The sequence below is a fragment of the Tachysurus fulvidraco genome, chromosome 19, assembly GCF_022655615.1.
Source record: "Tachysurus fulvidraco isolate hzauxx_2018 chromosome 19, HZAU_PFXX_2.0, whole genome shotgun sequence".
Classification (NCBI taxonomy): domain Eukaryota; kingdom Metazoa; phylum Chordata; class Actinopteri; order Siluriformes; family Bagridae; genus Tachysurus; species Tachysurus fulvidraco.
This window is the reverse complement of record NC_062536.1, coordinates 12,155,656-12,169,169: the sequence shown is the minus strand read 5'-3', so window position 1 is coordinate 12,169,169 and position 13,514 is coordinate 12,155,656. Positions and strand designations below refer to the sequence as shown.

The 13,514-nt window shown below is 39.2% G+C and overlaps 1 protein-coding gene across 2 annotated transcripts in view; it reads left to right on the top strand.

Moving 5' to 3' along the window:
- cdk17 (cyclin-dependent kinase 17) overlaps positions 1–13,514 on the top strand; it is a 44,522-nt gene that overhangs the window by 13,629 nt on the left and 17,379 nt on the right. For both annotated transcript variants that reach the window (XM_027151221.2, XM_047804375.1), the window contains exon 2: positions 9,511–9,659. In XM_027151221.2, coding sequence (XP_027007022.1) covers positions 9,533–9,659 — 127 coding nt within the window. In that variant the 5' untranslated portion in view covers positions 9,511–9,532. The remainder of the gene's footprint in view (positions 1–9,510; positions 9,660–13,514) is intronic.

The following is a 13,514-nucleotide window of genomic DNA, read 5'->3' as shown; positions in this document are numbered from 1 at the left end:
TTTTTGACTTCATAACATGCACTTAAGCTTCTGGCACTATGGGTGTTGAAGCATTTCTGATTCATTACAACCAAATCAGTATTTATGTTGGCGGATGGAGTAGGGATGCATCCTGAAATCATATTTAGCTCTGGTTTCTCAAGTGCGTTCCTTAGGACCCATTTGTTGTCTCAGATATCACTAAGAGGTCAAGACCTGTAGGGGGGTGTGGGGGTGTGTGTGTGTGTGTGTGAGAGAGAGAGAGAGAGAGCGAGATGGTGCGAATTTGTCTCCCTTTGCTTGATTAAGGTCATTATTCATGCTGACCTATACTTGTACAGTTTCTCTGACTTCGACAAAAGACATTTCACTTCTTGTGGTTGTGTCATTGAAAGACTGCTGAGCTTTGACCGACTGATGGGTTTCTAGTGGGGGGTGGGGTGTGTGTGTTATATTTGCAATGTGGCACTTTCTGAATCAATGTGCTTTAGTGCGTCACAGTGGAGGACAGTGTGAACTGGTGAAACTGGTCATTTTTATATTGTGTTAAAATTAAGTGTTGGTCAATATGCTGGGAACTGGAACATTTGTCCAAATTTGGCATTTCATTAATCAGTTTATACTAGGCTGATGTTCTAGGAATCACAATCTAGTGGAGATGGAACAGTGTTTATTTTGGTCACAGTATGAGCACTTGAGATGTACAGCTGTGGGATCAAGATAAACATTAAGATCAAAATTCTTAATTCATTTCACTATCTTGTATTCTTTTAGATATCTTTGTCTTTAAGCTTGTGCATTAATTCAACTGAATGATTTAAAAAAAAAACAACACAATAATTAACCACTAAATGAATTGTTATTGAGGAAGCTAAAAAAATATGTTTATGATTACCAGCAATCATGAGATCATGGCATGATCTGATTGATTGAGCAGGACTTGTGGCGAGGTCATCAGTCTGTCTGTCGTTGGTGTGTTGGGCTGTAGAGCAGTACTGATGGTACTGGTAGTACAAGTACAATGCACTGGTTTAACTTTGTCTCCCGGGTATGCTGTGAGCATGACAAGCTAGTTTTTGGAAGTTTTGGAAGCTAGTTTTTCTAATTTTAATTTTTGTTCACAGAAGCCTGCAAACACATGACATGAGTGCAGCCGACTGTCCATGTGTCTGTCAATAATGCTTAGTTTGCCTTTTAATTAATGTTTTCTGATTAATGTTTGGAATAGATTAGGATTAGATGGGCAGTTCATCTCATCTATGTTTATTAATCACAATTTTCAGTTCTTAGCTTTGGAGAGAAGAAGGCAGCATTTCAAACTGGTGGCAATATGGTGATGACCCAATAAATTGGTTTTAGCATGATGTGGATTAACAGATTCAAGAATGTGCAAGACCTACATGTCCTATATCCCCTTCCCCACATTACTTCCTGTTTCCCTCTTTCTTTGCCTTTCTTTCTTTGTTCTGTCACTCATCAGGCTTGTAAATTATTAAGATAATATGTACAGAAGATGTTGTAGATAAGGATGAACAGGGAGAAAATCAAATGTGTGCTAATGTACCTACTGTATACACACACACACACACACACACAGCTGACATAGAAGTCACCACAGAGACACCATTTGGTGTGGTTTCCTTCATCTGAAGTTACTGAATGTCGGTGTGTAAGCAGCCTTTTACACCAGGGTTGCTTTTTTGTGTGGTGCAGTGAGGATGAGATGAATCCTTATGAGCCAGTGACCAGCAGGAAACAGGAATGTGGCTTCACCAGAAAGGACATGCAAATGACAGAACAAGCTCAAGTCATATGACACAGTCTGTCTAACAGGACATTACAGAAATGTGAAGGTGCATGTGCTGCATTTTGATAGTATTTTACCAGCAAGTGTCTGTGCTTCAGTGTCTGAACTCCTGGTAAATGTAAACTGATAATGTTCTGGGTTTTAGTTGTCACGCTTTTGAATAACATAGACATTAGTTTCTTGCAATACCATGATCTTTCTTTGCTATGATGTCCAGTGTTGTATTATATAATCAGACCTACCAGTTTAATATTAGCATACACTAGAGTGATCCATCACTCAAAAATATGACAAAAGAGCAATGAAAATTGGCACATGGGCCACTGATGTATGAAATATAGGAAGGATTTGTGCAGATGTTTTGTGCTGTAAAGTAATAGCCGATGATGCATTAAAGCTCTGCTCTCATGGACGAATATTAAAAGGGTTTTAAAAAAAAGATTTAATGTTCACTTACAGTGAAAAACAAAGCAACTGTTTCAAACATACCATCCTAAAGAGGTTACTTTTGCTATTACAGAACATCCTGTAGTGATTTAGGTCACTTCTAGCACAGTGATTTACCAACAGTAACCATTTTGAATTTATGAACCCTTTAAATGACTTCTCTACCATATGTTCTGGAAAAAAACTAGGGGAAAAAAGATATCTGGAGTCATTTAAAAAAAAATATATATATATATATATAATATATTTTGTTCATTGGTTCCTTTAGGGTTAATAAATGACGTGATGCTTTCTAACCATTTTCTCTTACATTTAATTGTGTGGTTTTGGCAATGAGTCAAGTTCCTGTTATGACTAGTGTTATAGCAGCTAAAAAACATATAATAAGTCACTCACTTACCAACCTTTCTCAAGTTTTTGTCTTGAAATAAAAAAAAAACTAAACAAAAAACAGCTCCTGACACCCTCCCTGTGGTGAAAAAGCTGCTGAGTGTTAGAAAATGCTGACACTATAGACTCCTTACATAGAAGTTAAATAAATGGCATAGCAGAAAACTTCACCTTTTCACCAAGATCACACTTATGCTTGTTTATTTTTCACCTTATCTTATGTGGTGCATCCATGTGAACCAATAAATTGTTGTTTTTAGTGTTTTATTGTCATTTCAACCATATATAGCATATATACCATATGTTGAAGTACATAGTGAAATGAGACAACGTTTCTCCAGGATCAAGGTGCTACATAAAACAAAGACAGGGCTAGGACTTTGTAAGTAGTCCTAGCCACGTAAAGTGCAACTGTGCAACCTGGTGCAAACAGTACAAGACAGACAAGACAGTGGAGGACAATACAAACAAGACAGACAAGACAGTGCAGACAAAAAGTTTACAAGGCAATTCAAAAAAGACAGTAAACAAAAGACAGTAAAAAAAAAAAAAAAAAACAGCGCCGACCGACCAGTGTCAATACTGTAGGTTGCAGTTTAAATAGACAATAAAAATGAACAAAATGAATGCTATTCAAGTGACTTTACAACAGAAGAAGAATTGACAGACAGCATCTGACTAGCTGCTGTTATAGGGCATTGATGAGAATTCATGTAGCAGATAGTTCACTCTGCTGTGAACAACCAATATTTTATCATGGTGTAATCCATGTTTTAAAGGTCTGTGTGCCTCCCTCCATCTTTGTTTATTCCTTTTTAATTTTTAGTTTTGCTTTGTTTGCCTGCCATTTGGCCCAAAGAACTTGGGTTGCTGTGGTGATTTCATGCTTTTTACTTAAACACAAAGGCATCTTTCTTTCTTTCTGGCTTCTTTATTCACTTTCTGTCTTTCTCCCTGTCCCACCATGACAACCCCCACCCTCTCTAAATTGGGTGGTGTGGGGGATAGATTACAGATTCTAATCTGTGAGAAACAGAGGATGCTGATCAGACTCAGGGAGGAGGGTTGCCATAGTGATGGGAAGAGATTCTTATGTTTCTGGGGAAGAGCGAGAACAGCGAGTACCTTGGTAGTCTAGCAAGAAAGGGCAATTCCAGTGTTTACGAACCTCCCAAACACAGTTTCTGCCAGAAATCTCTGTACTAAGTGGAACTGTGCTCTTAATTGTACAGTGTTTGTGCACAGTCTTGTTGTGTGTGTGTGCGCGTGTGTGCGCGTGTGTGCGCGTGTGTGCGCGTGTGTGCGCGTGTGTGCGCGCGTGTGCGCGTGTGATGCTCATATGCCTGTATGGCTGAGGAGGTGTATGTACTGTAGCTGCCTAACCCAGTTTTCTCTCTCTGTAGACTGTGATTAATGAGGCTGCTGTGTGATGCCGCAGCCTGCTTTAAGTGTTTGAAGTCAGACATTAATCGAGCTCCATCTGTGGAACCACCAGACAGAAAAAAACAACAACAAAAAAAACCCACAAGCCCTTGCAGGAGTGTATGTGTATGTGCATCTGTGTGTCTGGCTGTTCATGTTTGGGAACGCGTTGCTCCTGATGTGCTCCTAAAACAATTCAGATCTACTTGTGGAAAAGAGAGAGATAAACCTCAGTACTTTGCTTCCAACTGGATGTTAATTTGATGTCAAATAAGTACATTTGTAATCTTCAGTGTAATAGTTCTGTGTTCTCACTTTATCCCATGGAAAGGGGTTTCCTTTAAAAACTATGTAGCTGTGTAACATGAACTTTGAAGGAAGTGATGGAAGAGAAGAGTTTATCATCTATAGCCTCACCAAACACGCACGCACACACACAGAGGCTTTGTTTTGTCTGGGCCTGTATTAGCTCCTTGAAGGCCAACTCCCCGTATCATTCCAAATGTTTATGTATGCACCATAAGGGATAATGAGTAAAGTATATGTAAAGTCACACGTCGAGGCATCTGTAAGATGATGATGATTTTGTTTTTCACATGCAGGTTTTAATGAGCTAGTGATTCGAAGGTTTGGGAATTCACAGAAAAGTGCTGAGCTACTAACTGTGTGGAGTCTGTCGAGAGAGGAAAATAATAAACATGCTGCAGAAACTGTGAAACATCCACTAGCTCTCTACAATGTATTTATAAAATATATATATATATATATTTTCCTCTTGCCTGTTTTTATATTCCCTTAAAATAATAATATTACAAAGCAAAAAAAAGGCTGTGTGAACAAATCGCTAGCCAAGGCGTCCAGGACAAGTTTTGTGTCTGGGATAATACATCAGTTGCCAGTGGACAAATGGTGTATGTACAACAAACAGGAACAAAAAAAAAAAAACATAAATGATTGACCAAACAAGTTTTCATTTGCTGTGCATGTATAAGCTCGGTGCTTCACACTGGGATAAGGTACCTTGATGCTGTAACTGTAGCACATGCTTTTGAATTCTGACACAAGCATCAGCCAATAAGTGATCTAGCTGACCCGAAACCATTTATACTAGCACATGGATAAGTAGAGTATTCAGATGACAGATGTTTGTTTCACAATTAATAGAATGCAGGTATGTGGAAACACAGATCAACATAAAATTTGACACGGAGCAACCTTTCCTGTACCTTACAGTTAAACATCGCAACATTTAGATGATGTTAGGAGACTTGAATAAAATTTTTTGTGTGTGAGACAGAACAATAACACCACATCTCATGGCAAGGGACTTGCTTACTTTTTCTCAAGGTCAAACACTGCCACGTTAAATTACTTGTTAGAAGCATATAATTATTTTATACACATTTGTTTCTCCTAGTCTATATTAGCGTGATTATGATACACTTTTTATATGATATGTTAAATGCCGCTTTTTTTGTTTTAGTCAGTTTCTGGCTAACTAAAACATCCAGTGATGCACATTGAAGCTTTTACACCTAGGCAGACCAATTCTATAATGCCAGTGAGTACCTGATGCCTGGTGGTGGTGATGTGGCCTTTTCTGTAGCCTGCACACTTTCCTACGGGATTACCCACAGGACCACTGCTGTCAGCGGCATGAGAGAGTGCCAATATGGCACAGCATGGAGGCTTGATGGAGAATAGAGGGCAGAAGAACAATAGTCAGCACTGTCTTGTACTATGTGCACACTGGCCAGGAATGTGCCAAGAGTGTAGCTGTGCTCTGTAGCCCTGCTTTCTTTCAGAGCTCCTTTCTAAGGCAGGGAAGAGAGAGCGTGTTGACGGTGCGTTACAGGCTCTCAAGAGGTATGTGTTCTTGGGCTGTATTTTAATGAGGTGCCTCCTCAGCAGCGTAGAAAGTGCTTTAGCTTTTAATAAGCAGCCCCTCTCTGCTCTCTTGTGTACCAGCATCAAAGACCACTTTCTCAAGAGGGGGGCGGTTACGAGTGTGTGGGTGCGTGCATGCATGCTTGTGTGTGTGTGTGTGCATGTGGTTGCATGAAATACTTATAATATAAAGTGTAGCGACAATGTAGGTGGGGCTCCTGTTCTAATTCTTGCACCAAACCTACCAGAATGCCGACTGTTCCATCTGGTGGGATTTCAAAAAGGGAAGGGTGCTTTTATGGGGATGTGCACAAAGGTTTTTTTTTTTTTTTTTTGGATTAATGCTGATGTCAAATGTATCTGTTTTACAAATACCGGACATTGAAATAGGCCAAAAATGAGATTCCTACTATGCATGTACAATTATATTTCTGCCTCACTCATGAATTAAGCAAACCCCTTGTCACTTGGACACTGAAAATGATTAAAGATTACATGCAGTCAAGCACGAAATGATTGTTTTTCCACTACAGCTCTTCTGGGAACTTGGACCACTTTCTTAGGCTTTGTGTACCAAAGAAATAATTCTTTAATAGTCAATTGAAATTAATTCAACAGCTGAGGAGCAAAAAAATTAATAATCAATGCCATATCTGCTTTCTGGGAGTGAAAGGGTTAACCATACAGACATACACACTAAATTCATACACTAGATCACACATAAACTTAACTGCCTTCTGTTATCAGACCATTCCACCGAAAAAAGAAAAAAAAGTTACATTTATTTAGTTTTATTGCTTTCTTTATGCATCAATGATTTTAATGGGAAATTGTGTGATAATTTGGATTTAAATTGTGCGAATACACTTCATGGAGATTTCATGGTTTAAAGATGTGTTTTTTTGTGGTGTGTGTGTGTGTGTGTGTATGTGTGTGTGTGTGTGTGTGTGTGTGCGCGCTCACCTGTGCATGTGTTAAGAATCTGTGTAGTCGTGGCCTGTCTGAGCAGATCTCGCTCATCGGAATGTCAACTGCTCCTGTGCTGACCGAGCTGTAGGGTGTGTCTGGATTCTCACATGTAGTCTAACTGACCAGCTGTTTGACACGATGTGCTCCGTCAGCATCTACAAGGGGGCGTGTACTGTATGTGTTAGTGTGTGCACACGTATGCTTGCATGTTTAGGCTGGAAGCTCTAGACTGTTTGTATTATGAATATAATTTATACAAAAACAATGGATCAGAACTTTCAGCTTTGATTTCTAGATTTATAGCTAGATGCGCTAACTAACAGAACATGACATTTTTCACTTTAGATGAGCAAAGGTATTGGAACAGATAATATAACACTTCATATTTGGTTGAACATTCCTTAACTGCAATAACTAGATCAAGCTCTCGACCCACTGATCTTACCAAACTACTGCTTTCATCTTTTGTGATGCTTTCCCAGGCTTGTACTGCAGTCTTCTATTCAGGAGGGGAAATTGGGTTAAGGTCTGGTGATTGACCCAAAACACACTGCCAACACAACTAATGACATCATCAGTGGAAAAAGTGGAACGGTTTTAGACTGGCCAATCCATTGTCTTGCTGCTTGATGAAGTTTCTCTTAATTAGATGGGATTTAATTCCCTGTAAGTTTGCAGTATCTCTAGCAGACAGACAGCAGTTCATCTCTGTAGTTCTTTGCTAATTCCAGTCTGATTCTGACTGCTGATGATGAGGGCTTTGCATCTTGTGCTGCCCTTGAAGTTTTTGGAGGTTTTTGATGGTCATTGTCTGTTTATATTGTCTGTTAACTTCAGGGCATTTGTCAGAATGACGAAATGAATTAAGAAATAGCTACTTTAAAATAAAGGAAACAGAAAAAGGTCTACACTACCTCCTCTAGTCACATACACTTCATTTTAATCTAAGCTGATTCTTATCCTCGTTATATAGGTTGTGTTTTGATTTCTTCTTTTTCTTCTTTTTTCTTCTTTCTTCTTCTTAACATGTATATACCTGTGCTATGATCTCAACAACTAACTACAAACTCAGAAGCAAACCTACAAAGCGTCATTTCTCATAAACGTCCTTTTAAACACCTATTTTATTGTTCTGTGCTTGAAACACGCCCAAAGCTTTTCGGTTTGGTTTTCATTTTGGTTTCAGCTTGAGACAATAGAAAAAAGCAAGCACTTCCTGCAGTGTCTTTGTACTGAAGAAAAAGGTGCAAAACCTTTTTTTCTATCACAGGAAATAATAGAATCTCCACCAGTGTGTCCCAGATCCCTCAGACACTCAAGTAATAATGTAATTACCCACCTCTGCATGTGAAAGTAGTCTCATCTGATTAGAGATTTAGATCGAAACACTGGTGTAGATCAGTACTTGTTTATTGGGGCACTTATTTCCAGTGAGTTATAATATTGCTTGCTTTAATAGAACACCATGCTGTCTATCAGGGTTCTTTTATGTATCTCTGTGCCCTTGTTTGACGTGGTCACACACAGTAAATCATTATTTAATGTTTTTGTGTATCTTCCCCCAGCAAGGTGTGTGTGTGTGTGTGTGTGTGTTACTAAGGGAAGGAGACCCTGTTTCAAAGGTCAGACTAACTTGGTTCTCTCTAGCACCCACATGCATACTTTTACATTTTAATCCAGAAATCAGACTCCACTGGAGACGTACAGCCATAGCTAGATAGAAGGGACAGTGGGGACATGGTACATGGATAATATTTCTCTCATTGGGTCCATACTGATTTTGCAGCTTCAGGCAACAGGAAACACCTTGTCTAGGGTGGTAGTAGAACTGTTTCTGCCTATAACTAACACACACACACACACACACACACACACACACACACACACACAGTGCTTTGTGCACATGAAAAGAGCCCTTTGATTGAGTCAAAGGAGTGGTGTCACCTTGATTCTGACTTGGTGACACTCTTCCCAGTAATCCCTTATTGTCATCATGCCCACCTTAAAATCCCCTTCGCTCGCTCGCTCTGTATTTTCCATTATATAATACATTTTTTTCAACTTTAATTCGCAGCATTAAAATAACAATGTCTTCGACAAACTTTCAAAAAGCAAAAAGAAGGCTGAAGTTCCCGACTCTTACGACACACGTACAGTATGTGTAGCATAAGCAGTCGTTAAACAGTTCAGATGTGAGTGCGTCTTAGCAGAGAGGTTGTGATGGTATGGTATTGTCAGTTCCTTCCCACCATATTAATTAGGTCTCTTCCTACTCAGGGCACTTTGTTTGTTGACGTCTACGTTCCTGAGCTTGTGTGAGCGCTCATGCTTGCATGTGTGGTTTATTAATGTGCTGAGGTGTTCTGCCTCTCGTGAATGTTTTATTAAAAGCCTTTTGTTTATTCATGAGATAGAGATGCTTCTTTTCTGCCCCAGCACATGCCTGACTTTTGAAGTCTGGTGTGTGAGCATCCCAGAGGAATTTGCAAAAAAAAAAAACATTAGCAGTGTCTCTTTATTGTTAAGATTAAACTTTAATCATGCTGCTATTTCCCAGCTATTATAGCGTTTGTTAATAATGAATGTTCTTTTTTTTTTTAAATCCGTAGGCCTCCGCTGCCTCAGAGGCCAATGGAGAAGATGAAGCGGTTTAAGAGGCGTTTGTCACTCACACTCCGTGGAAGCCAGACCATCGATGAGTCCCTCTCAGAACTCGCTGAGCAGATGACCGTAGAGGAAAACAGCAGTAAGGACAGTGGTGAGTGTGTGTGTGTGTGTGTGTGTGTGTGTGTGTGTGTGTGTGTGTGTGTGTGTGTGTGTGTGTGTGTGTGTGTGTGTGTGTGTGTGTGTGCTGCTTACGGAAGTGTGTTTATCCATGCAGTTCTTTTATGTATTATTTGTGCACAGTTACAGGTGCCGTTTGTTCTGGAAATTTCCGGCTGCCTCAGTATTTTGATTAGTTTTTGAGTTTGAGCGCTGCAGTGAAGAAATTCATTTTTTTTTTTTTTTACATGACACAATGTGTCTTTATCCAGATTTCATTATTTGTAGAGAGTATGACCAACATGGCTAACACTTCCTAGGTATATTTATACTCTGTGTTCAACAAAAGCTGCAATGTAACTGTCAGCATTAGTCAGTATATCAGGGTCATCAGTAGGGCAGAGGAAATAGTATTTACAGGGAAAAAATAAGCCGAATGTAACATTAATAAATGTACGTATTTTGTCTTTACAGATTTAAGATAATTAGTAATAGATCATTTAAGATAATTAACCCATATTAAAACTATTTTTAGAATTACAATTTATTTGAAATGCCTCTACTACTTGACATATCTTACAAAGGCTGGAACCTCCATTAAAAATGTCCTCATTTACTTTCCGGGTCTTCAGTGTTTTTTCAGTTTTTCAGGATTGTATCAGTTGTACTTTGACACTATAATGTGTCGCACTCTTGAATGATTACACTTACTCCTGCCCACTTGTTTAGTTGTGGTTCTTCATGCTAACTTGAACTTGCTTCTGGTGGAAACTTTTTACTTTTAGCCCCAGTAACAGCTGTATGTGTGTGTTTGGTTTCACCGCCATGAATAAGTATAAAGATTTCTCTTAATCAGCTTAAATAATAACTTCTCATTTTCAACATAAATTGTTTCCGAACAACATTTTTCTAAAATGACATGGGAAAAACAGTGGATAAGAAAAGATTTGACTTACTTTACACTTACACTTGCATTACAATTTGGTGACCAATCTTATGTTTTGGTTGCCTGGTAACTGACTAGGATAAAAAAAAGCAGTAGCTAAAGTAATAAAGGTTTCTGATTTCGCAGATACACAATGGTACCCTGAACAAAAAAAGGCATCGATGTTTTTGAGGTTTTTGCGTCAATGTTTTCCTTTTGTTACATTTATGCAGTAAATGCTTTTACTGTTTTTGTTCTTGCACAAGAGTTATTGGACTGTTATGTGTTGCATTCAATTACCTCTATGTTCCTCATTCTGAAAATGATCTACGCATGAAAAGAATCCACCAACTAACGTTTTGCTATAGACCAGATTGTGCCTTGATTGTATGTAGTGCAGCAGGAAACTCTGGGTTTCCGAAACAAACAATACAGTTAAAGCATCAAGGTGTGTGTTTTTTTGCCCATGCTTCAAGGTTCCTGTAGGTGCTCCAGTTTCCTCCGTAAAGATATGCATTGCAGGCTGATTGGCATCCCATAATTGTCTTTTGTGTGATTTGTGCCCTGCGGTGAGTTGGCAGCCTGTCTTGTGCCTCGAGTCCTGTCTTGGATAGGCTCCACGTTCCTTTCAACCCTGTGTAGGATACGCAGCACAAAATGGATGGACTAAATGTTAATAGTAATGATTTATTTAATTCCCTAAAATATCATTTTAAAGAAATTGTACTCATCATTCACAGCATAATTATACTAGTTTGTAGTGACACAAGTGATTATTCACTCATCATACTAAACAACCAGAGCTATCCGAGAGTAAACATGAGGGCTGAGGTTAAACAGGAGATGTAGATGTACCCGAGAACTCGTGTTCCTGTTTTTATCAGTACAGACAGCCATGCTATTAAAGTTGGAGCTAACACATTATTTCTCTTACTTCCCTTTTTTTGTCCCCCTTTCATTTATTCTTCTGTAAGTCAGCTGGTAATTACACAAGAGTCACCACAGCCCTGTGAGCAGGATTTGTGAAGTATGGTGCATGTGATGCAGAGTAATGAGCAGAATTAGCTCTTCTGCCTGTGGCTGCTCGTGATAAATGAGCTCCGTTAATAAACAGGCAGATTCAAATTAGACAGTAGATTTACCTGTGGTCTTTATTTGTGTAAAACCATGCCATCTTCCCTTAGCTACCTTGCACTAAGAGCCCCTATCTTGTAGGTCCACAGCCATGTAGTTACTGCATTTTAAATGCATTTTGTGTTGCCTGCTGCTGATAAGCTTTGGGTGGAAAAACATTAGATATTCTGCATTGTGCTTTGATAGGTTTCCCTGAGAAAGGGAGGGCAGGAAGGTGCGATTTGAGTTGCGTCCTGTCCATAGTGTGCCATGGCAGGGGCATGATTCATGGGTGCTGACTAATTTTATGCCTCCAACCTTCCTGAAGGAGTTCTACTTAACTACAACTCTAATGACAGTATGGACACATGCAGCTGACAGCCTCTGTTTAACACTCAGATCTTTTTGTTTATCTTGTGTTTATTACTTACACTTGCATTTATGGCTTTTACTGAGCAGAGCCTTATCTTACTTATCTTATTAAGTCCATCTTACGTAGATAAGAGTCAAGGTTCCTGAAGAACCTGCCTCCGTGGCATTTCCGAGCCCTAAAGTAAGCAGTCAATGCACTGCTTCACATGATCATGTCTGTGTATGTATGCTAGGGCTGTAACGTTACTTTCAAATGTGCTGTTGAATCTTAAGTGCTTAAAAGATTTTTTTTAATGCATTCTGTTTTAATGTCCCTGTCATTTTATATATTAGCAGTAGCATTACCCCATGTGGTTGTATGACAAACTGTACATTTCTGGTGAAAATGTTGCTTTCAGTGTTAGATTATTCTGTCTTTATAATTACAAGTAAACAATTCGTTCCGACAGCACAAGCGTGGAGATGTGCACATTTTGAGACCAAGGTAAATGATTTCTAGATTTCTTGCTCCCAGACTTGTTGTTTGAGGTGACAGGATTGTTCACTGTTTTAAGATAAGCTGCTAAATCATTTACAAGACTTTGCTATTACATAATAATCTGAACTGAGAGTGTCATTTTCTCTTCCTCTGCTTGTTTCAGTAAACACCTTCTGCCAGCGAGACACACGAGTGTCTGCTCTCTCTCTCTCACACACACACACATGTATGCACACGCACAAACCCCTTTAAAATTCCATGAAGTTTATATCTGTGGTGTGTGTTACATTTTGTGTTATCTTAACACCATACCACATTCAAACCTCTTGAGTGTAAAAACCTCTTCTGAAGGAATTCTCTGCGCTTCAGAGATGGTGTGCGCATGCACACACGTTTTAGGGCTCGGAAATACCAAGGAGGCAGGTTTTTCAGGGGTCCACTGACGACTGAGCGCTTGTGTCATTCTCACTTTTGTTTGTTGCCTAGCAACAAGCCATGGTTAAACAGTCTCAAAGAGTCGCCTACATACTGTAGAGTCGCCTGTGCGCTTACACCAAAGCAGTCTAATGAAGCTGGCATGACTTTTAGCCTAGGCGTTAGGTGGAAATGGATCAAATGTGTTATGAATAATAATAATACTAATAATAATAATAATAATAATAACATAATGACTTATAGATTTTGGATTCTATGATTTGTCACAGTTGGTTTTGTGTATGTTGTATTAAAGCGCTCCTGTTTATCTGCTTATGTAATCCAAGGCAACGCAGTGCTGTGACTACACACGTGTGTATTAGAGCTTGGAGTGCAAGGTGATGTAGTGAATAGGACAGCAGGACAGGTGGTGTTGGCAGGAGTGTGTGTAGGCACAGGTGGGAGAGACAGGTGGAAAGTGGAGTGTACACAGACATACTTTCACAGAGAAGCACACAGCAAGTTTTTGGGCAGGAGAATCAGATAGT